The 25228-nt window shown below is 31.8% G+C and overlaps 3 protein-coding genes across 3 annotated transcripts in view; 2 read left to right on the top strand and 1 right to left on the bottom strand.

Annotated features, from left to right (window-relative positions):
• The window catches only part of LOC133185306 (radixin-like), a 206109-nt gene that overhangs the window by 114453 nt on the left and 66428 nt on the right, over positions 1-25228 (bottom strand). The gene's annotated exons all lie outside the window — the stretch shown is intronic.
• On the top strand, positions 1043-8830 carry LOC133184965 (uncharacterized). Its single transcript, XM_061320028.1, has 8 exons — positions 1043-1502; positions 1792-1895; positions 2001-2112; positions 4446-4543; positions 6396-6451; positions 7892-7969; positions 8258-8339; positions 8454-8830. Exons 1-8 carry the CDS (start codon positions 1043-1045, stop codon positions 8661-8663), a joined length of 1200 nt encoding a protein of 399 aa, XP_061176012.1. The 3' UTR covers positions 8664-8830.
• Positions 14240-15448, top strand: LOC133185907 (uncharacterized). The gene is made up of 2 exons (XM_061321200.1): positions 14240-14367; positions 14531-15448. The coding sequence occupies exons 1-2, from the start codon at positions 14356-14358 to the stop codon at positions 15119-15121; spliced, it is 603 nt and encodes a 200-aa protein (XP_061177184.1). The 5' UTR covers positions 14240-14355; the 3' UTR covers positions 15122-15448.

Genomic DNA, 25228 nt, shown 5'->3' with positions numbered 1-25228 from the left:
TTTTTTTTTTTTTTTTTTTTTTTTTTGCTTGTCAAGAAATTTTTGGGTTGGAATTTATTTTGACTGGGATGGACCCCCCCCCCCCGGAAAAAATTCCTGGATCCCCACCTGAACATGGACATTCTTTAGCTGAAATTGCAGCATATGAAACATTGAATGGTACGTTGAAACATAGAAGCATCTTTCATGCATCTCTGATTAATTTAGGGCATAGAAGTACTTGAAAAGAAATCAGCTCCAAAAACTTTAACCAGGGATGCCGACTGTATTACATAAGGTCCCCCAAATTCGTTGAGGTGAGATAAAAATTCACAAAATTTCTGAATATGAAGTAAAACGCAAACACACACTCAACCGGTTCAACACCTTATATCAGCAAATAATTCAAAAAAATGAAACATGATACAAGCTTTCGAGAGAAAAAAAAGATTTTGTATTAGCCGACAATAGGTGGCAATAATGTTATCTCACGAGTCATCAGTGAATGACAAGTAAAGATTCTTCTTCACATAACAGAAGTACATTGTATATACAGGTAAATTTTCTTTACCCCCTGATGTATTTATTTTCCGAATAGTTATCAGGCAACCAGGAAGTTAAATCATGTAGCGAAATCATATACAAGTCTCTTCAAGGTAAACATTAAACTATTTTACACTTTGCAAAGAGGAAGTTTGTTACTTTGAAGTTTGAACATCCGTTCTATTGTTTCCATGCATTTGCGACCGTTGGTCTTTTTCATACATTGGTATCTGAATATAATGAGCACAGATGCAGGGAAACCCTCTCATAAAGTGGCCAATTATGAGTAGTTTTTTCTGATCTTTGCCGAATACCTGAAATCGACATTCTATTGGCGAGAGGCTGCAAAAATGTAAAAAAAAAATAAATAAATAAAAAAAAAAAATAACAGAGAAAAATTGATCTTGATTACAACAGCTGTGCAAGTTTTAATAGTATTTCATAATTATATAAATAGATGCACGTCACATTATTTTCCTTCGGTACATGTAGATAAAATAAATTCGTGGCTTGGACAGATATGGAGACAGAAGATCTCGATAATGCTGTTAAATCTGCAACTAAGGAAGCTGGATTAGAACCAAAACAAGAAACAGGGCCCCCAGGAAAAATAGCCGGGGAATTAGAAAGTATTGACCGAGTAAAGGGACGATTGTTTTCCTCTGTACAAACAGGTGGAGGGGTAAATGTGCAAGACTCCGTTATTTTATACAACAGAAGAGAAGATAGTCTTCAAGAAAACAACCCAGATGAAAATGCGAGAGAAGAAAATGCAGAAACAGTGACGAGAAACGTAAATATGAATCCAACTGTTGATTGTGAAAGTTCCCCTAACCTGGAAAATACGGCGTTAGATAACAACCACTACCCTGTGGCGGATAATGCTCCTCATGACCAGACAGTCCTAAGTAACGCCGCTTGTCTTGAAAGGACCTTGAGTGTCGAGTCAAGTAGTAGCCTTGCGTCAGATCTTTTAGAATGTAAGTCGTTAAGTTAGGAATTTCATTGGTAATGAAAGAATTCTTTTTGAAAATATGGTTGAACATTTAAAGTGTATTCGAACTTGTATTTCTTTCGATCCAAAATGGGATTTTATTCAGAATTAAGTTCAGTTTCGACCTTAGATATATATAATATTGGTATATTCTTTATTGAAAGTTAGTCGGTTTAAGAGCTTTTAAGCTCATGTTCTGTTGAATGTATAAATAGTCAAACTTTCAAGAAACTTTACTTACTAATGTAAGTGTATACCATTTGGCAATTTTACAGGCGATACTTGCAAGTTGTTGAGAGGCAGGTTTTCATCCAGAGAATCAGTCGATTTTTGGGACAAGGTGGATCGTTGTGGAAATGATAGAAATTGCAATTCCAAGGTGAGAGAACATATTTATTATTCAATGCTTTATAATGGTGAATAGCAATATATCGTATAAACCTCAAAGTTTTGAATTTAAATTAGTAGTTTATGCATCCTATAGTTTTGGATCAACTTCATTGCAAAATTAGAGGAAGAATTTCCACAAGAGAACGGACTTCAAAGCAAACAGACCAGGTCCCTACTTAAAACCCTCCTTGGAGTCAAGAACAGAGGTAATACACAAAGTGTAGTTGATATTTCAATAGGTATCAATGCTTGGCTCTGAATTCCTCGAAATACTATTTAATTATAGGTAAGGCATTTTGATCATATTTACAGTGTAAGTTTTTTATTATAAAAATCATACAACATATATAACGTAACATACAACATATATAACGTATGTTCCACTTATGATAAAAACATATATTTATAACCATTATAAACGAGTGACATACATGTATGCGTGTACGTTGAAATCAGCATTTGATTAGCATATGGATTGGACGTACCGGTATATTAAAACATACATTATACGTATTATTGGAGATGGGCGAATAAACCGAGAAAAATGCCTATGGTTCGACAAAATAAGAATGTCAAAATTATGATGAATTTTTTTTCTTTGATATTTCGGTTATCATTAATATGTACTTTCTGTAATATCTCAACAATGTGCAACAGACTCACAAGTATAGAAACAAGTATAGAAATCATTCATTTATCAAATATCATGTACACATCAAAGATGGCTAAAATGATCATTTCTCTTAATGTTATAGCTCAATTTTTACACATAAGCGAGTCTTTCCTACGTTTTTACGAAAGTATATCTTCAAAGTATGTGAAAAACTTAGATTTTTTGGTTAAAAAAACATGGTGCGAGGATCCACTATACCTTAAAACACACATTTATGACACTATCCACTATACCTTAAAACACACTTTTATGACACTATCCACTATACCTTAAAAGCACTTTTTTCATGGACCCTTTGGGTCAACGCAGAAAATATATATGCGAACTTAAACCGGAAAAAAATTCAGCTTGCGCATGTGCCAACATGATAACCAAGTCGCCTCTAAGACATTAATGCCATCAAATTAGGAGAACTCGACCACCGTCGGGGCATGTGGTAGCTATTTTATGCTGATCTTGAACAAAACAGCTCACGTCTATTATGATACATGGTAGACCCCCTTTTAATTGTCAAGTTAGAGATCAAGGCTACATACAATGAATAAAAGATTCCTAGATCAGACCCTGTTTCTATTATTCATTTTTACAGCCTAATCTATAGCATTTTATCTTCTAAAGCTAAATGAAATATTTGCATGTCTCAAGATAGAAGAAATTTCTTTTCCATTTTAAATTTTCTTTTTTCTTGGGCCTCTTGTTCTAGTAAAATATCCAAATATGTAACAGATGTGTCAGACTCCGTGGTATCTTTTATTTCAAGTTCAATGGGATATATCGTATCGATATACGAATGGAAGTAACCATTGTTAATTGACAGTACGTCGTCGATATATATATAAATGTCGAGTTGAAGGACACAGCAAGTGTTTTCTTCTTTTCACGTACAAATTCTGCTTCAAATGAATACAAAAATACGTATATAATCAATTTTTGGTAAAAAGTCTAAGTTAAGTCAAAAAGATTTAAATATAAATAAAAGTATACTGTGATATCAAAAGAACGTAACTCATTAAAGATTTCTCTGGGTTAAGTTGGTTAAAAAAAAAATCTTTTTTTTTATTGCTCACTCAACATGCTCAATAGTTCTCCATATATCCCATACAAAATATGTAGATTTCATTGATCTTGTTTGAGAGAATTACGACTTTGTTTGCCAGGTACTGGTATAATTTATATTTGTACATAGCTTGGTTTACTAAATGTCATGAAATATTGAAATATTTTGAATGTTTGTAAATGCGCTACATTGTAGGCCATGTTGAATACTAAGTACGTTATCCTTCTTTGCCCATCTTTAAAGGGGCCTGGGCACAGATTTGAAGTTGATATTTTCTCAAATTTTCTGTATAATGTCATGCATGACTTATATGTTGCTATAGCGTTTCACACGGAATTATAATAAAGATACTGAATGCTAAAAGTTCATGTTGTTATCATGTATTTTTATCATCAATTGATTGTTTTATCTGCGAACAAATACTGATATAGTGTAATGTTTTTGTTTTTGTTGTTGTTTTTTTTTTTTTATGTGTGTTCTTGCCTTTTCCATTCATATTTTAGTGGGGTTTTTTTTGTTTGTTTGTTTGAGTTTTTTGGTCCTTTTTTTTTTTTTATCATTTTTAGTATTGGTTATTATTATAAATTAAGCTCTAGTCTGAATACTGACTGTATGTCAAAAATTTGTCCATCATGACGGATATCGGACAAATGTTTATAAAATGATTGAGTTATGGAAAGAAGTAACATCAGTATAAGAAAGGGAGTTTTAACCCTCAAAGTAAGACATACCGTCAACTTGTGGAAATAAATTCATTACAAGGCAATAGTATAAATAGATAATTAAAACTGTTGTGACTTTTTTGATAGATGACGCAGAAGTTGGCCTTACAGACTTACTGAGCGTAGTCAGATTCTTTGGTCCTGTAAAGCCTGACCCTAGTGGAAGATGTCTTCTCATTCAACACGTATGAATTGTCAAATTTAAGAAAATAGGTTTAAAGCATATATCTTTATCGTTATGAAAACAATATTATATATGCAGTTTCTTTCTTCTAAACTTTTAAAGTACAACATAGCTCTTTCTGATTTTTAGAGACATTGAATTATTTATCGATATGTTGAATATGACATGCTTCAATATAAGATTAATGCTAAATTGTGATAAGGTAATCTCCGAATGAATGTACATCCAGTATATAGAGTGGGGCCCAGAGATCAAATATTATGTCACCCCGAACATAGTCGAGGAGATATATTGTTATTGTACGCTCAATAACTTTGTCCATGGATGTTTTTGGAGACGGCTGGGACAAGTTTAATGAAACTTTCCAGAAAAGATGATCACCAGCTGTTGTTCTGCAGTTGACATTTTCAGTTTCAAAATGGGCACTAGAAATAGAAATGGTTATCAGCAACTTAAGTTGTGCAGTCAACATTTTAAATTTTTAAATAGCCCATCGTTGCCATGAAAACAGATGAAAAGTGAAAATTCTTAAACATTCTTTTTTCTCAGTAACTGTTCAGGCAAACGTTTTGAAACTTTAAAGGATTTTAACAATTGTGCATTCAACATTCAAAATTTTGTAAATACTTTTGCCATGGAAACAGATAAAGTGACAATTCTTTTCATTTTTCTCACTAACGACCCAAGCAATATTTTGAAAGTTTAGACCTGTATTCCTTCCACTGTATCTAAGTGGTGTCTAAAAAAATTGGAATCGATTACAGAAGCTAGGTCCATCACTTCAGGGACCGGAACAAAGTCGGGCACATATTGTTTTAGTTTCTCCTTTTGCAATTTTCTGCTAGTGTTCTCGTAGATGGCTTTTAAAATCTTTATGAAACTTTACAGAAATAAAAATCACCATCCCTAATTGTGCAGTCAATATTTTAAAATTTCAAAACTTGTCGCTGAACCCATGGAAATAATTTAAGAAACGTTGCTTTCACGTGACCGTTGTATGCCATCAGAAGTTTTTTTTAAAAAATCACTTCCCCATTTTGTAGTTATTGGGTGATTAGTTTATCAACAAAGTAAATACACCTATTTGCAGTTTTTTTTATACGAATGACCAAAAGTTTTGCACATACGTTTATTTTTTATCTTTTAAAAAACTTTAAATTTATCATCTATATCGGAATTATCAAGCTACAGTAACTTTGGTACGGTAATACATATTGTACTAAAATTGCAGAATAAACTTCTCTGAAGAAGTTAAAATAGAGCACTCGTTTATTTCTTATCTGTTAAACACTATAATTTTTTCGATTTGTTTTCATTTACTAAGACTCCCCCCCCCCCCCGACTTTAGGTTTTTCCATATTTACATGTATAAACGATCCTTACTCTGTGTTTCTGATGATGTATTTCATATTCACTTAACTATCTACACTCGTTTAGAACTTTAAAAAAATCAAAAAAGGTTAAAATTTATCGGGAAATCAGCATTTTATTATACACCAATCCTGCCTCTCAAAAGTGTTTTCTTCTCCGCACGACTTCGTACAACAAATATGTATGCTTCCCAAATCTTTGAAAAAAAATCCAGTAGTTGTTGGTTCGAATCCAGCAACCGTAAGATGTATTTCAGATACCATTTTAAAACCAATCTACTTTTAGTCAGTTCGGGTTGACGTACGATATTGCTTGCGATTGCAGACTTTCTAGTTCAAATTCCAGTTGTAAAATAATGATGAATAATATGTCCTTAATGTAAGTGCTTTTGATTATTTTTGGTATAATTTTTGTAGCGACCTTTACTTTGAATACTAACAGCTTTTAATTGTCTTGAACATATATGCTTTATTTCTTTAAAGCTGCAAGAAATTATCAAAAGATCGGTCTTGAAGGGAAAACAATATCAAAGAGTCAGGTATGTACATACATGATGTATTAGATATTATAAATAAAGTTCATCTTGATTGCATATAATATAGAGATACAATCTGATATATCTGTTTCATATTTGGATACTAGTACTTTATTAGCTATAGGCATTGATGTCAAACTGAATGACTTCATTTTTCTATTGTCAGTTTCCCTTATATTTATGAAGCAGTGACCCAATAATCATCTCTTAATTGTGTTAATGTATCCCAGTTGATTCCATACGCAATTTCATGTTCAGAGTACGTTCAATTTTGAAACCGAAACATGTTACTGACAAATAGGTTTATGTGAGAGAGACAAAATCAACAATATGAACAATCTCATTTCAAGTCAACATATTAAGAATTTTGTTACAGTGAGCTTGTTTGCAAATGCAACATTCTGTTGGGTCCGATGCCGACTGATGGTTTTCATTCCATTTGTTAGACTAGTCTATTTTTTCAACGAACACAGTATTTTTCTAAGGATTACTCCGTCTCTGATCGAGAGATAGATCAGGGCGACTGTAACTGGTCGACAGGGAATGCTTTCTCCTCTGTGGCACTTAGTCCTACCTCTGGTGTTTCAAGGGGTCCATGATCTCAGTTCTTGAATTGCTTTAATTCGATTTGATCACCTTTCGTCATCACATTTTCATTTTCGCAATTTTATTAAGAATAGACGCAGACCTTAGCGTGGTTTCTGCCGTCAGATATCCTTATCTGGAGCATAATGTAATGTTGTAAATTTTGAATTTACTAGGTGGCAGTAAATGCAAGATTTACATGTTAAATTTTGTATTTAGTTTTACCAGGTAAATTCAAAATTTTCATGAAAATGACTTCCTAATCCTTGAATGAAAAGAATACAGAATATCGGTCTTTTTTCTGTTTTTCCCCAATGCTAAGAAATGTACTTATGGTCTTAACGTAAGTTTATTTTTTTATTTTAATGTCAATGTCATTATTTGATGAGATATTTAATTTTTATTCAGTCGATAACTTTAAATCGCCTACGGAAATGTATTCAATCCACTGTAAGTTGTTAACCATTATGAAAGTTCTTTTTCTATTTGATTTTGTGACATGTCAAGCTCTCGTAGTAATGCCCTGGGGTATAATTGGAAAGCGGGGACATCCATTTTAGGTTACTTGAGTCACTCAGGTGATCTACATATTTTACTTCCTTTGTCCTTCCTTCGTCCACCACCAGTCATTAGAATCTTTTGAGCATGTCCAGCTTTTTCTTCGAATGGCACAAGTTATTTTAACCAATTTTCGGATATAGCATTTTCTTTGAATGAAAGGGAACAATAATTATTAAATTCGTGGTTTCTCTCTCCCTAGGGTCTGAGGGGTATGGCAAAAAAAAAAAGAGAATTATATAAAATGTGTTAATGAATTAAACTTTTTCTGTATTTTCTGATATTTTGATCAATGAGAAGCTGGTTTGCCGGTGAAATGTCCAGAGACGAGGCAAATGAAATCCTACACAGTCAAAGTGATAATACCTACCTTGTACGGTAAGGGAACAAACTCTGTTCGACTATTCAACTGCAGAAAACATTGATGGATATTGCATATATACAAATGATAATATTTGTTCATTCTGATGATTAGAAATAAATAGACATGCTTATTGCTTTCACTTTAGTTTGATATTCCAAATGTAAAAAAATAGTATTTGATTTCATCAGAGTTTGACACTAAATTAGATACATTGTATATAATTTGACAAGAAACCTTTAAGTAACTTTTTATTATACTCATTTGAATGTGAATTCGTTTTTAAAATCGTGTTTTGTTTCAAGAATGAGCCAAAGCAATGCAGAAAGAGGTTCGTTTGTTGTGTCAGTGAAAAATAAAAATGGTTGCCACCACTTTGAAATTGAAGTAAGTTTAAGACAAATTCAGTTTCATGCAATGTTTAACCTTAAGTCTTATCTACGTTTTGAAATACTAGACATGTAACCAAACAAGCCAGAATAAACTTATTCCTTTACACAGGGTAATCCTTTGGAATCGGCTAAAAGCCCAACCATCAATTGTCACCTACGTCTCATGGGAAAGAGCTACCAGACACTTCCTGCAGCCATTGAGGACTTAAAATTTAATTCTCTGCATGACGAAGACAACAATGAGGACATCTGGTGTACCCGAATATGTCCTGATCTAAGATTTAACAGTATCATCACTCCGTATAAGGTTACAAAATAAGATAAAAAGAAATTCCGGACAATTGATGGAATGTCCTTTACATTACAGATGATTTGCCAATTCTATCTTCTACAAAAATAGATTGCTTTTTAGCTCACCTGAACCGAAGGCTCAAATGAGCATTTCTGATCGAAGAGTGTCCGGCGTCCGTCTGTAATCTTTACACATTTTCGACTTCTTCTCAAGAACCACTGGGTCGATTTCAACCAAACTTGCCACAAAGCATCCTTGGGTGAAGGGGATTAAAGATTGTTCACAGGAAGTGCCATGCCCTCTTTCAAGGGGAGATAATTAAGAATTCTTGAAAATTTTGTGGCATCTTTTAAAATTCTTCTTCTCAAGAACCACTGAACAAGAGAAGATGAAACTTCTCATACTCTAGCTTCATTACATACTCTAGATTCAAGTTTTTTCATATCATAACCCCGGTGTAGGACAGGGCCACAAAAGGGGGTCGAAGTTTTACATAGGAATATGTAGGAAATGTCTTTAAAAATCTTCTTGAGAACAGCAAAGTCATTATTAGTCATATTATAATAGAAGTATCCTCAGGTAGTGTAGATTCAAGAAATATATAGGGAAAAAAAATCTTTAAAAATCTTCTGTTCAAGAACAAAAAAGCCATAAGTTATATGGAAGCATCTTCAGGTAGTGTAAAATTCAAGTCCCCCCCCCCCCCCGTAAGCTTTTCAGTACTGAACTGATTTTTGCTTTCTCATGGTCAATGTGCTCAGGTGAGCGATGTGGCCCATGAGTCTCTTGTTTCAATTGTTATCCACATGCAAAAGCATCGTCTGTCACCATGATGTTCATTGTACATAGCATTTGTAGCAAATGTACTGGTATGCTCACAACTTTTTGACATACATTGTAAGTGAAAGATTTCATATGAAGTGCAGCTTGTTTGATTATGTAGACATCTCATTACTTGAATAAAACAAATTCAGCTGTTTAGTATTCTTTACCCTGAAGTTACTTTTGAACAATGTAGGTAATAAGAAGCATATGAGACGTGAATGATTGCTTGTCTCTTGCAATGGAGCCTCTGTAGAAATTTGATTATATGGGGACTTACATGTACAATTATTTGGAATTAGGCCCTTTTCAAAATGTCAAATGAAGAATCCAAAGAATGACAGGTACTGTGCATCTCAGGATGCAGCATATAAAAACTTTACATTGATGTAATAATTCAGTTACTCGTAAGTGAACCTTTTCTACCCAATCACTCAGCTAGAAAATACAGGTCACAAACAGTAACCTAAGTATAACCGGAAGTGTGCATCCCCGGATGTTATATGTATAAAAGGTTGAATAAATTAAGACTAGTAGTGACTTGTGAGAGAATCTTCTTCAAAACATTTAACTAATCTTTAATTTAAATAAAAATGCAGAATACTGATTGAGAGTAGAATATATTATATAAATATTGCATGTAGTTGAGTGTACATTGAAAATTTTCACCACTACTAAGTATTTCATTACAGAATTCAAGTCTTAAAACACCCCAAATTGCAGAAATATTCCCTTATTAGTCCCTACGAGTACTTTTTGGAAAAGGATCAATATTATGAAACCTTATTACAAATTTGCTTGACATGGTTAATCATATGCCAAAAAAGTTAAATGTAGGAGAATTTCAAATAAGAAGCTTCTACTTTTTAAAACAAACCCTTTTTAAAACCTCTTGAGACGGAATTGAAACCCCAGTATCTTCATGAAATGGTTAATTTTTAATTTTTTTTTTTTTTTTTGGTTGATTTGGTTACCTCTAAAATTTTGGAGGAATTGTAATGACAAATAAATAAGTGTAACAAATGGACAGACAGGAATAACATCAGTTGAAAGAATTAGAAAAAATTCTTCTCTTTCTTACCTTTTCGTTAACAACGACAATGTGAATGAATGTGTTTTTATTTTGTACATGCTATCTTCAAAAACATTCTAGGTATATCAATTTGTCTTTTTAAAAGTGTTTATTATAGTTATCTTGATACATCAAATTACTTTAGAAAATAGATCTTGAACAGAATATTTTTTCTACAATGGAGAAATTAATGACATATCTGTACCTTTTATGTTGTAAAAAAATATAATTTGTATTATATTGTGAGGGATGGGGAATTCTTTCTCTATGACCTGAGACAATCGATCGTTCATTTCAGTTTTACATTAGGTCGAGCTCCACTTGTAGTATGCTCTGATCTTGTTAATTCCAAAATGCTGTGGTTTGTCTTATAGTAGATTTGCAAATTAAGCTAAAATATGGAATAAAAATTGCTTTCTCTTATTTCGGTCAAAACATTAAACAAAAACTTATTTCTAAACTTACTTAGAGTAATGATAATTATAATTCGGAAATGTGTAACATTAATGTGTAACATTTGTCAGACAAATTAACAGGTACATGCTAGACCCTTTCTCATTAACAATGCTTGACTTAAAAATGATTACAGTAATTAATGAAATCACTAACAATAGATTAACCTTCGACCTAAGATAGCCTGACAGCTTTTAAAACACGCAGATTCACACGTGGTAAAACCATGTATAACAATATTAATGTTGTTTGTTTTAGTTACATCTACATCTAAACTACGTGGAAAATTCGTTTGCTCATCAGAAATAGGACACAAATCTTTAATTGGTTATAAAGAAATATTTAAAATAATGAATAATTCACATTATTCTAAAAAAGGAAAAAAATATGAAACTGAGTTTTCTTCGGTATCAATCAAGAAACATAATTTAAAACTTCGATATTTTTATCATTACTTATGTTCATGTAATTTATAAAATCATTGCAATTGAGAACAGTATTTCATTCAAATACATGTACAATGTTAAATAAATCATAGAGGCAATTGTGTGACATGTTTTGAAAATAAAATTCTTATGAAGTTATACCAAATCAGGGAGTAAGCTGTAATTAATTGATCTATGCACGAAATAAAAGCAATATGAAAGGTCCTATATTTTGGCCTTTTGCTTCTCTAAGAGATTATAAATAATAAAGTGAGAGAAAAAAAAAATAAGTTTATATGGTTATGCAACCTTAAATGTAGATTAACTTGGTGTTTTGAATTTAAATAAGGGGACTGCGATGCAAACCATTTCCCCGCAAAGAACATATCAATCCTGATATAAATTATTGCTTGCATAACTTCATTCCGCATGCACTCACTTTCCTCCCTTTACTTTATCCACCAAATTCGTTGCAAGGGGACAATAATATATAATGATTAAAGGTGAACAGAACGAACAGAGACCCATCTTAAAAAAAATCTACAAACAATACAAATCTGTGAACAGGGCATAAAGCACGGAACCCCCGAAATTCCAGAGGTGGGATCAGGTGTCCTACATGTATGAGGAGTAAGCATCCCCTGCTGACCGGTCCACCGTGAGCCCTATATGTATTCATCAGGTAGGGAGTTAGTCAAAGGCCTAACAATTGGTATGAAACACGTCAGCCAAAATAAGACCCAATGAAATGTTGTATTTGTTAACAAGGTCATTATATCGACCATAGAATTTACGAAAGCTAACTTAAAGAGGGTGTTGAAATCCCTGTAACATCAGCATATCTGTAAGTAGCCTGAAATTGATTACTCAGGGCATGCTCTTGAGTATCGAATTAGTTGGGAGACGTAAACACCATGTGCAGGTGATAGCAGATTATTACTATATAAATAAGGAGAATTGACGATAGAAAAGCTGAAGTCATCTCGTTTGCCATAAAATTTAGTTTTTTAGTTGACCCTTATCGTCTATTGTCAGTAAAACATTCAAAAATGAAACAGATGGCAGATTTTGTGATGTCTTTTATTTCATGTTCACTGAGAAATATCTAGACGACATGCGAATGGAAGTAATTATTGTTAATTTATAAAACGCCGTTAATATATCTGAATGTCGAGTTGAAGGCTACAGCAAGTGTTTTTTCCTCATGTAGAAGTTTTTTGAAAAAGATCTGCTTCATAGGAATATAAAAACAAGTCCGCTAATAAACGAGCACAATTAGTGCCCATCGAAATTCTTACAGAGTCCTAGTCTCCGAAGACTATATTAATGTTGTCAATGCGGAACTCCTGCATCCTTTAAATATCAACTTCAGAGTACTTTTGTGTAGAATCAGTGTGATTTTTAACAAAATGTTTTTGTTGATGACTAATCACAAGATACTAAAATTTTCGAGTTCCATTTTCATTGAAGAAGCAGTTGTCTATGGATATCATAAAGCTTATTATTTTTTTAATTTATCGTAAGGAATGGTTGTGTAAATTGTAGTGTCGTACGTTTTGATGTTATTATCTTCAGATAAAAATGGTGATATTAAATTACACCACTTCTAGAATATGCTGTAGCAGAGTACATCTGCAGTTTCTCCTTTACAGCGGTTAATATTTTTGTAAGGAGTAAAGATAGAAGTTTGGTACTGGACCCGGCAGAGTATCTTTGTTTGTAAGGATTCTTATGAAGTTTTGGAATTCAGTATAAAAAAGGTTAAACCATGAAATGGAATGACCTTGTTTGCAAGTATATCCAATCATTCGGTCGTATTTTGACTGGTATGTTTCATACCAACTGAGGCCATTGTGTTTATACTAAATTTGACTACAGAATATTGAAAAAAAGTAAAATTATATAATTAAAATAGGTGGGATCAGGTACCTAGGAGAAGTAAGCATCCCCTGTCGATCACACCCGCCATGAACCCTATGTATTGATCAGGTAGACGGAATATTCAGTATATAATTTTACTTTATTGTGTTTTCTTGTGAAGACTGAATCAACTATTCCCAGTCAGTATTCTTGATTTTCAGTCATACATTACTAAAAATATACCAATTTCTTTTACTCAATTTATAGATAGATCGTTTTTGCAGAATCAAAGTATCTTTTTGGATGTTTCATAATTTGGAGCTTTTTTTAAAAATTATTTTATATATTAATGGAAAGACATGTAAGTTTAGAATATCATTAAATACAGAGAAACTTAGATGAAGGAATATAATCATGTATCGTCATATATAAAATATAAATAATGTATCTTCAGAATATGAATAAATGAGAAAAATTTGTATTCAATTCCGGAAAAAGCTTATTTTCCTAATTAAAGAATAAATTGCTTTAAATCTGTCCAATGACAAGAACGATCAGCGTGTTAGGAATGGAAATATCATGGAATAGAAACTTCTTCATGATATAATGTAAGTCGATCGGTCTAGAAAGTACTCGAGAAGCCTAGTTCGAAAATGACATAAGTCGTTCGGTCGAGGAACCGAGTTCGAAAATAATATACTAGTAAGTCGATCGGTCTAAAAAGTGTTCGAGGAGCCAAAAAGGACCTAAATGTAAAATTTATTTTGATATTTAAACAGCTTTCATATGCATAACACAAATGAAATAACAGTGTTGAAAATAAGTGATTTTCCTAAAAGAGTACGAAAACGAAATAAGTATTTTAATTCGCACTTCATCTTAAAATATTTTTTTAATGGTTTGCTATGAATCAAAATGACTGAGAAAGTAATTATGTCAAAAAATGGCACGTTCATTATTAGAATTGAAATCTTCAACACGTTTTCTTGTTTATGGAGCTGAAGCCATTTTTCACTTTGCAAGGCCATTGAATAAAACCAGACCGGCCTCTAAGTAATCTGCACACTTTTCACGAGAACTGGAGACCATGTGGAATCTTGTAAGTTTGTATATATAATCTGTATATAGCACTGTTCGTTTTGCATGAAAGCTATGTTACCGCTACGGAAAATAATGTACATGTTGTAATTGCAAAGAGAAGTATTTACAATGAAATACAATTGACTATTGTTATTTGTGAATAAATATTATTTCCTTTTTAGAGTGCCCTGTTGACAATATTCTGGCTGTTTTTCACTCTAACATACGGGTCACCAGAACATTCTCCGGATGTCTGCGAGGATTACTGTCATAAAGATCGTATCCAGTGCAGTACTTCCTGTAAAAAGATTCATCTGTTCAATAAAACACGTTTTCTAGGCTGCTCAAGATCCTGCAAGTCTTCTTATACAGCCTGTTGCGACGAATGTCGTCAAAATGTTAAAGGCAATGGTACTATTTTGGAGGAGTATGCTCAAAAGAGCGCTACCAATGAAACACATCTGGAGACCAATTCAACAGTCTCATTACCAAAGTCAACTCCTAATTTAACACCGATTGTAAATCAACAATACCCTCTTCCGCCGGCATCAGCGTGTTCCAACGTGTGTACGTCGGAGAGATTTGGATGCCTGAATGAGTGTCAATTTACACCTTTTGATTACGGATGCATGCCCGAATGTGAGGTTGATAACGAGGATTGTGAACGAGAATGTCACTTTCAGGCCAATTATCAGATGAATCGTCAAAGAATTCAAGCCAATCAAAAACTTCTCTACTCAATTTGTGGCAGTGCCTGTTTTAAAAACCGCTGAACAATTGGAAAAAAGACTTATTTAATGTTATTTCTGGCAATTACCTGAAAATAATTGCAGATCGGTGTACATAATGATTGTTTATCATTATGAGGTCTTCCGGAAGTTCGAGTAGTGTCATTTTACTAGAACCAATTAATGTATATATAGTAGGGAACATATTTATTTCAGTCTGATATTTTCTCTTCAAAAATAATTTTTTTTAATTTTTGTAATAAGAAACTAATAGACTGTTCACTTTATTCCCTAGAGCTTTTTATTGATATGTTGTTTTATCACGATGCTTTTGTCTCACGCAAATAAATATAAAAAAAATATGTGTCAAGTAATAAATTAGGATACAATTGTTTTTTTCCTATTCCGATGATTTTGTTTTCTTAGCCAATTTCAAATAGGGAAGCTATGAAAATCTAAAGTGATTAGTCCTTTCATATATAAAATGTTCGAATCATACATTGTAAGGATGGATTGACTGAGCATGCCTCAGACCAAAAAAGTGCGTGTTTTTCCCCTGAATCAAAAAGGGGGAAGATAATGAACAATCCTCAAACTCATAAATCCTATAAATAATACAAATTGACATAGCAAAGACACAAATCCCGGAAACAACAAAGGAAGACGTCTCTCATCGACCCTTCAAACCCGCGCTCTCTGATCAACGGAGTAAGGGTAGTCAAAATTGGTATTAAAACAATCGCCAAATAATTGGTATGAAACATATCAGTCAAAATTCTAAGACGGAAAAATTAAAAATAGTTTTTGCAAACTGCTGACTTAATATAATTCTGTTTAAACCCCTGTAACATCAACTTATATGTCATTATTCTGCCTCGGCTTGAAAACTGATCATACACATACACCACAAATGAAATGGAATACTGCTTAATAAATACAGGAAGTTCCATAAGTAAAGCTGAAGTCATCCCCTCTGTTTTAGATTATAGGTGGTTTATAGGTGGTTTATCAGGTAAACATTAATAATTTAACATAAATGACAACATTAATGTATAGCTTAATTAAAACATCCAAATAGGAAACAGATGAGACGAACTCTTTGTAGTCTTTTACTTTGAATTTACCAGGGTGTGGCAAGTCGACATATGAAATAAAATAAATGTTTTTTTAATTGATAAAACGTCGTCAATATATCATTATGGCGAATTGAAAGCCACGGAAAGATTTGTGTTCCTACATAGAGGTTTTTAAAAAAAATAATTATGCGTTAAAAGAATACAAAAAAAAAAAAAAAAAACCCACAACAACAACAAAAAACAAAAAACCAAATATATATATATATATATATATATATATATATATATTTATATATTTATATATATATATATATATATATATATATATATATATATATATATATATATATATATATATATATAAACGAACAAAGTTTGTGCTCATAGAAATTTTAACAGATTGTTGAAAGATCTGATCTCCAAAAACTACATATTTTCAATAACTCCATGCACCATTGGAAGTTAAAGTCATTGTAGAGGATTGTAGAGGAATTATTCAAACCAAAATCAAAAGCACTTAACACAATGTCATAAAAAAGGCTATCGTTTTAGTATAATGACAGAGGATTATAATTTAAGTATAATAACAGAAGCTTATGCTTTATCTTCATAACATAATTTATTAATTATATATTTTTTGTGTAATAATTTAAAGTAATACCTTTAGTTCAATGACATAAGCTTTTAGCTTTGTGACAACGCCCTTTGAAAAAAAAAATTGAATTTTTTTTTCAAAGTGAGTTAAATTGGGACAAAAATCAACGCACTTTGGAAATTTTTTTTCAAAGTGCGTTAAGAGTGTACATCAACACTTTTTACCATGGAGACAATTAACGCATTTCGAAAAAAAATGTATGAAACAAAAATTCTGGACTTAGATTTAAGTAATAGACGGCATTATTTTGTTATATTTCTTTCAAAAACTGATGATCTACTCTCACCGAGAACGAGGAGAAGACAGGTAGAAGGTCCCTCAGCGTATTGGTATACTTTCTCTCAATAAATTTGAGATAACGTAAAATAAATGACAAAAAAACTTTGAGATAAGCCTTCCTGAAAAAATAAAATAACGCACCCTATTTTACTCAAGAAGAGAGGCTCAGTTTCCATATCGCTGATCTAAGCAACACTAGCCAACATACTATACTTTGGCCAAAGTAGCTTTACAAAATCAAATATAATACAAATAAAAAATTGTATAAAATGCATAAATGATTTTTTTTTTATACCTCTTACTGTAGATTCCTTATTTTTCGCGAAATGGATCTTTGACGTCAAATCGCTAGAACAATAATTCGCAAGTGGACGGTTGATCATCATAGATCAATATGGTAAACTGAGAGAGAGAGAGAGAGAGAGAGAGAGAGAGAGAGAGAGAGAGAGTCTTCATGGTATGAAAAAATCATAATTGCTTTAAGTCACTTATTGACCCCTTTATTTACCGAACGTATTACAGACTGGACAAACTAAAAAAAAGAAGAAAATAAAATTGTGCTATTGAATAATTATTCCTCCATTATTTCTAAAAGACTTATTTCCCTTTATAACATTTACGAGAACCTTTGGAAAAATCTTTAAAACGTCTATATCTCAGATCCTGAAGTGAAGCCATCACCGAAAAATCTAACCAGGTTCAAATAATTATTTATCATACCTAAACTTTGCAAGAATATTGACCAAGCCGTGCACATTTTTTTCCAAAGCGCGTTAATATGGTCGATATTAACGCACTTTGAAAAGAAATATTTTTTTTTTCAAAGTGCGTTAACTTGGTCCCAAATTAAACGCACTTTAATTTTTTTTTTCAAAGTTCTTTGTAACATAGCTTAACTAACAAGGAACTATACCTTAATTTTTTTCTGAAAATAGGGTGAAATTATTCCATTGGGATACATCAAGACGCTTTTTTCATTAGATTGTCACTTAAATTTCTTAACATTCAAATTCATATATAAAATTGACGTCAGCATTGTCTCGTTTAGGTGCAAGGGCGTTTAGGTTCAGATTAAAAATGTTGCTTCAATTATCGATTTTTTTTAATGTAAAATTTTGCAACAATACATTCATAAACATTCTCTTGCCTAAAGGTTTACTTGTAAAATTTATAATCTGGAAACGTCTGTATATTCTTGTCTGCAACTAGGTCACCTGAACTCAAACACTGAAACCATGTACTCATATTCTTTAAAGCCCTGAAAACTACTATGAAATATATAAATAAAACCTTGCACTCAAAGTTGTATATCTTATTTTGTCTAATCATTGGAACTCGTTGAATGGTGTACGTAGGGCATCTGGTACATCGGAATTTTTTCCCATATCCCATTTACAACCACTTAAAATGAAATAAATAAAATTGGAACAATTGAATGAATTTAAAAGTTTACATAACTCAAGGATATATCATTGGGTTTATGTACTTTTATCTGGTGTTATGCTCCGAATCATCACTCAACTGACAGGCATAAAAACCAAGAAGAAAACATTAAGCATTTAAAGAGGGATTAAATAAATAATTAAAAAAATACGAAACAAAATTCAACATTGTAACATTGTATCTGTCTTGTCTTCCAATAAAAAAATCTATTTTGTCAAGAAAATATTGAAAGTGAAGCCAAATAAAGATATGATATCTTAATTATTTTTTTTATTTATTTATTGTTTAACGTCCCTCTCGAGAATTTTTCACTCATATGGAGACGCCAACACTTGCCGATGGAGAGCTGCAAATTTTGACCTATACTCGGCATTCGGGGCCATTAAGCAGTTAGGGATCTTTTTCGCACCAGCACCTACTGCGACAAGGGACCTCGTTTTATACGGTCTCATCCAAAGGACCGTTCTCCACGTCCCACAGTGGGATTCGAACCCTCGACGTAAGGATCAACTCCTTACTCCGCGACTCTAAAGCGAACGCTCTAACTACTGCGCCACGATGAAAGCTTAATTTGGGATAATTGTAAAATAAATAGCTGTTAAAATTAAACTAAAATGTAAAAATTCTAAGTCTCGAAGAATGTTTCAACCCCCTCCCCCTCAATCTGAATTGAAATCCCAAATTCAAGGCATATATTTTCATGCAAGAAGCATATACTGAAATAAGAAAAACTATATATCAACTACAGCACAAAGTTTATGCAAAGATTGAAATATTTTTTTTGAAGTTTGAGAAAGTATAGGAACATATCGTTTCTGCATGATCATCACTGAAGTAATATAGTTTGTGGAAATGTGCATCTGGTGCATCAAAATTGGTACCGTAAAAGATTTACATCGTTTCAAACCTACATCTTATTATCTTACAAGCTAGAGAACATTAAGGAACATATCGTTTCAAATCAATGACATGAATTTCATTAGAATACTGCATGAAATTTGCCATGTAACTCATTATAAATATTAATGAAAAATAGAAGTTAAATGTCGTTTGATCCTTGTACGTAATTTCAAATCATTTTCGGGTGATTTTTTAATCTATAGGGACCAATAGAACATCACTTACATAATAATATAATACAGAGGAACTATTTCAAAAGCTTAACAAACAATGAAAAGTTCAGATGAAGAGATAATGATATACATGTTTGCAACTAAATTCAAGGTGAATTATAAAATTTATAATTTGTACATTATTAGACAGAGTACCTTGAAATTCGTAGGATCTGTAAATTTTTGTGCAGCATTTTAAATTGCATGTCTCGGATGACTTATTTTTACATACCTTATGAAAGAAAAATTTAACATTTTCATCATCTGAGAAAATAAGAATTACATTTAATTTTCGTAACTCTCTGAGGAATGCTACTTATACAAAAGCTATTATAGAAAATCTACATTATGTAAATGCAATTGAATCACGTTTAAGAATAAGTATTTTAAGAAAGGCGTGTTAAAAAACGATTATGGACAAAGAGTTTGAAGGTAGGAAGAAATTTGGTATCCAGTTTTTCTCTTTGTATTTTTTTACTCTATTATTCTTAAATATAGATAAAATGCGTTTCTTAATCGAAAAATCTGATTTAAGGAAATGCCATTAGATATCGTTAAATTACAAATTACAATAGTAAAATCTGCTTTGTTGGGTACATGTGGGTGTTGTTTTAAAATATATTTTTTGTGTTTTAGTATATACATACAGTAAGTAGTCTCCTTAACTGTGATATTTCTACCTCCATGGTGGCGATTTTGATGAATTAGGATACGAAAAGAAAAAGGAAAATGACGCCTCGAACTATTCATTATGAGAATACTGAATACATATTTTCATAGATTTGAATAAATGTTTATTCTTTTTCTTTATAACGAAATTTGGTATAATTGTTAACCAATAGTTTTAAAAAATTCAATAGAAAATTTTGAACACATCGATATGTGGATCTTTAAATATCTTTCTCGATAAAAAGTTATTTTATATGGCTTATACATGTATGCTAAGCAGCTATGTATTGTGAATTGATTAAAAATATGAGACAAATTATTTTTTAAAAAATGGGTTTTCGTTTAAATATGTCATTATAACTATGCTTAGTTGAAAATGGTCTGATTAAAAGTTTAGAAGACTTTTTAATGTACATCTCATTGTCAAGGACAAAGAATACTATATTTATTGAAAGTAGCCTGCAATCATGGTATTCTTTGATCCATCTATAAGCAAATCTTTCTCTAAACTGTTAATTAATGAAAATATTTAAATTTCAAGAAAACAATGGTATCGTCTTACTGTCGTAGACTCAACTGATTAGTGAAAAATTGACATTTCAGGTACCTTTTCTTTAGGGTTCTCCAATTTTTAAACGTATTTAGCCTTGTGAACAATTGATCAGTATAATTTTCTATACTGTTTAATACCAAAAGGAAAGAACGCTGTTGAATTCTAATGAAATTACATACATTTACCTGAACAATATATTTATCATAAAATTATTTTATTCACAAAACATTGTTTAGTCCTGATCTTTGTGAAATTTTTTGTGCAGAATTACTTTAAAAAAATCATTTGTTCATGAAAATATTGCAAAACTACTCAACTACTGTCAATTTATTAAAATGCCTCGATAATGTCCAGAAACATATGTGTATTTAGAACTTATTTTGAGTAACATTTTCTGAATCGATGTTTTAGGCGGTAGCAACGGATTGGAGAAAATAAAATGGATAATTCTACCATTTATTTCCGGCTGCCTTTTGACGTTGGTTTTGACAGGGATTGCTGTATTATCAACATTGTACATTACAGGTGACTTTCAAAAAGAACTAATTTTTCTAATCAAGAGTTTCAGTATTGATTAGTTTCTCATCAATTAAACTGATTGATGAATCAATTTTATATTAAAAAAAAGTAAAATAAAGGAAAAAATGAATTTAAAACACTTACTAACGAACCCTTTAGTTTTATGTAGATTTAACTGCAGTAATTTTAAATATAAAATAGAAGGCATTTAATTTCTTTCTTAAAATTAAAAGTGTTTTTTTTTAACAGAAAAAGTTTGCATGGACAATCTATCAACAGGTAAAGTAAAGACTTTGCGGCTTTCTGTTCATTTAGCATCATAGTATTGTTTAAATATTAAATATCAAGCAGTGAATTTATTTTTCAGATATGAGGATTTCTCCAATTACAAACATTAATGAACACAACCTTCCTAACGGTAAATTTAACAGTTTACAGAATTTCAATTTCATTATTTAGTATTTTATTGGCAAAAAAAGTTCTGAATGATAATAAGCTTTGTATTCTTAAAAAAAAACTTGTCGAAAAGATTTGTAAGCATCGTCATATTCTGTAAATCCAACCTTTTTCCCTCAAATCTTGTCCTGGAATCGGTGCAAGTCATATGAATGTTTATTCGATTTTTTAAACATAATACAAATGTTAAAATATTAAATGTTTAAGCATTTTTATAAAGTATGCATTTAAATATGTTCAAAACATTATTCCAAGGCATGGGTTTATAAAGTCTAACAAATATTTTTAAAAGAAATAGATTTATGAATTCTTTAGATATCGTCTTCACGAAAATTTCAAGGTTACATTTCAAACATGTATAAATAGGCAAGTATTCTACATTATTGTAAATTAAATTTGATTAAATCTTAATACGCATGTACATATTGTGATCAAAGTTGATGTTTGAATAAGTACGAAATATGTTTTGGCGAAGATTATCCAAATTGCATGGAAGCATACATCCACAGTACTGGTTCACCCTTTTTCTCTTTAAATAAAGGAATGGCTGCTGGGGTTAGACATTCATTAAAGAAAATCTTCTCTCACGAACAAAAATTTGGTCAGGCTGTCATAATTATAAAATTTCATCAATGTTTCTCGTGGAAACTCAGAAATTTATATATTACATCCGACCAATGTAAGAATAGGTAACGGATTGGAGATATGCTGACTGGCGACTAAATATACAACAAAACTTTATGATAAACGTGATGACTTAAACTTTTCTATTGTCAAGTTTTCCTATTTTATGTAGCAATATACCATTATCGCCTGCAATCGGGGTTTATATCTCTCGGTTGATTCGATACGCAAGAGCATTCTCTACGTATGAACAATTTCTAAAACGAGGTAAGTTATTGACAAACAAGTCGATGAAACAAGAATATCAGCAGTCTCGTTTAAAGTCGTCATTTCGCAAGATCTATGGTCGATACAATGACATTGTCAGCAATTTATCATTAAGTCAAATGCTGACTGACGATTTGATATTTTACAAGAAAAAGACGTTAATGGTAATCTAACTACCAAGCTTCATGATAAACGTGATGACTTAACTTTTCAATCGTTAACTCCCCTTACTTATGCAGCAATATGCCCTTATCACCTGATATGGAGGTTTATATCTCTCAGTTGATTTGATACGCAAGAGCATGCTCGACGTACGAACAATTTCTAAAACGAGGCAAGCTTTTGACAAACAAGTTGATGATACGATATCAACATTTTGCAAGTTCTATGGTCGATACAATGACCTTGTCAGCAAATACAATCTATCATTAAGTCGAATGCTGACTGACGTTTTTCATACTAATTGTTAGGTCATTATTTACACACTGAATTTTCTACAGGTTTTTCTGTTTGCCCAGTTATGACAAGGAGCACACAGCAGGTGTGACCGGTCGACAGTGGATGCTTACTCCTCCATGGCACCTGATCCCACATCTAATGCCATGTTTGTTCTGCTTCCAATTTTCTTTTTTCAATGGACATCTTAGCTTGATTACTGTTTGTTATTTTCATATATTGTACAATATATCAGATAATATCTTTCCAAGTATAAAATAATAAATGAATTTTGAAATGATTTGTCTTCCTATAAACTCTTTATTCTCATCTTTTATCAAAAGATTACAAACAGAAGTATATAAATTGTGATGCCTTCAGATTGTTCATAGAATAAATAATTAAAGCATTTTTGTTAGAGAAACTGCACTTGATTATTTATTCTTTTTAAAATTTTGCTCTAATTATCTTGTTTTTCCATATCACCATGCTTATTTTTATGGAAAAAATGGTTTCCTTTTTTATCTTCAATTCCGCATTCTTTGTGAGAATGATTTTTTTATTTTCTCAGATCACCTAGAGCATTTAACAATTTGAACTTATCTAATTATGTGAATATTGAACTCTTATAGCAGTATCTAAATTACTTGTCATTAGCCTCTTACACTTTATAAAACAGAAAACTATTTATCCGAAAAAAATTCTGTGCTTAATTTCTGATACAAGTAGTTGTGAAAAGTTTGGCGAATATTAATAACTCTTAATATTAATAGTGTTCATTTTCATCATGATAATCGAATATGAATAAAATAGACATTAAAGCATTTAGATTAGTTTTATGAGTAGGAGGTGATCATGTGCCCTTTACAATAATCGTGACATTTTTGTCTTGACCTTTGATGTTGCGAGCCAAAATGCATTTGTATTTTTCATGCCTGATTTATAAGTGTAGGATTATTTAATTAAATAAGTATATTTTCATGCACTGTATACCTAGATGTATGACTTCAATTTCCTGAATAAAAGTTGCAAATGACTATCGCCCTATCAAAATACAGTTAATTGTTGCAATAAATGCACACTGACTTCATAACATTTCATTAGACCGGTAATTAGTGCTGTACTCCTTATAACATTATTCAGCAGATCTATGGAATAAAAAGGTGAAGATAACAAACAGTGATCGATCTCAAAAAATCTACAAACAATATGATCTATAAACAGGGCATAAAACACGGACTCCCGAAAATTCCAGAGTCGGGATCAGGTGCCTAGGAGGAGTAATTATTCCCTGTCGACAATCACACCCGCCTTGAACCCTATGTATCGATCGGGGAGACGGAACATTCCGCAGTCAAATCTGGTGTAAAACAAAGGCCTAACAATTAGTATTGAACACGCCGGCCAGTGGTAGGTTATATTTGCCGCAAGGTCATTATATCAACCATAGAATTTAAGAAATGCTGACTTTAAACGAGAATGTTGAAATCCCTGTAACATCAACTTATCTTTCAGTAGCCTGTCTCGGTTTAAAAATTGATTGTATACAGAGCATGCTCTTTAGTATCAAATAAGTTGGTGAAGTAAACCCCATATGCAGATGATAGCAGAATATTACTACATAAATAAGGAAAGTTGACAATGGAAAAGCTGAAGTTATCCTGTTTGTCATATAGTTTAGTTGTTAGCTGGTCCCTATTGTCTTTAGTCAGTAAAACATCCAAATATGAAATACATATGACGGACTCTGTGATGTCTTTTATTTCAAGTTTACTGGGAAATATAGAGTCGACATATGAATTTAAGTAGCTATTGCTATTTGACGTCGTCGATATACCTGAATGTCGAGTGGAAGGCCACGGCAACTTTTTCCTTCTTCTCATGTAGAAGTTTGTGAATAAATTCTGCTTCATAGGAATATGAAAACAGGTCTGTTAATAAATGTACACAATTATTGCCCATCGGAATTCCAACAGTTTGTTGGAATACCTATCTTCCGAAGGGTACATTAAAGTTGTCAATGAGGAACTCCAGCATCCTTTTAATATCAACTTTAGAGTACTT

This window comes from Saccostrea echinata, unplaced genomic scaffold, assembly GCF_033153115.1.
Source record: "Saccostrea echinata isolate AGI-Se365-2 ecotype Australia unplaced genomic scaffold, CSIRO_AGI_Sech_v1 ptg000012l, whole genome shotgun sequence".
Classification (NCBI taxonomy): domain Eukaryota; kingdom Metazoa; phylum Mollusca; class Bivalvia; order Ostreida; family Ostreidae; genus Saccostrea; species Saccostrea echinata.
Note: the sequence above shows the minus strand (reverse complement) of the source record. Positions and strands in the feature narration are given on the sequence as shown.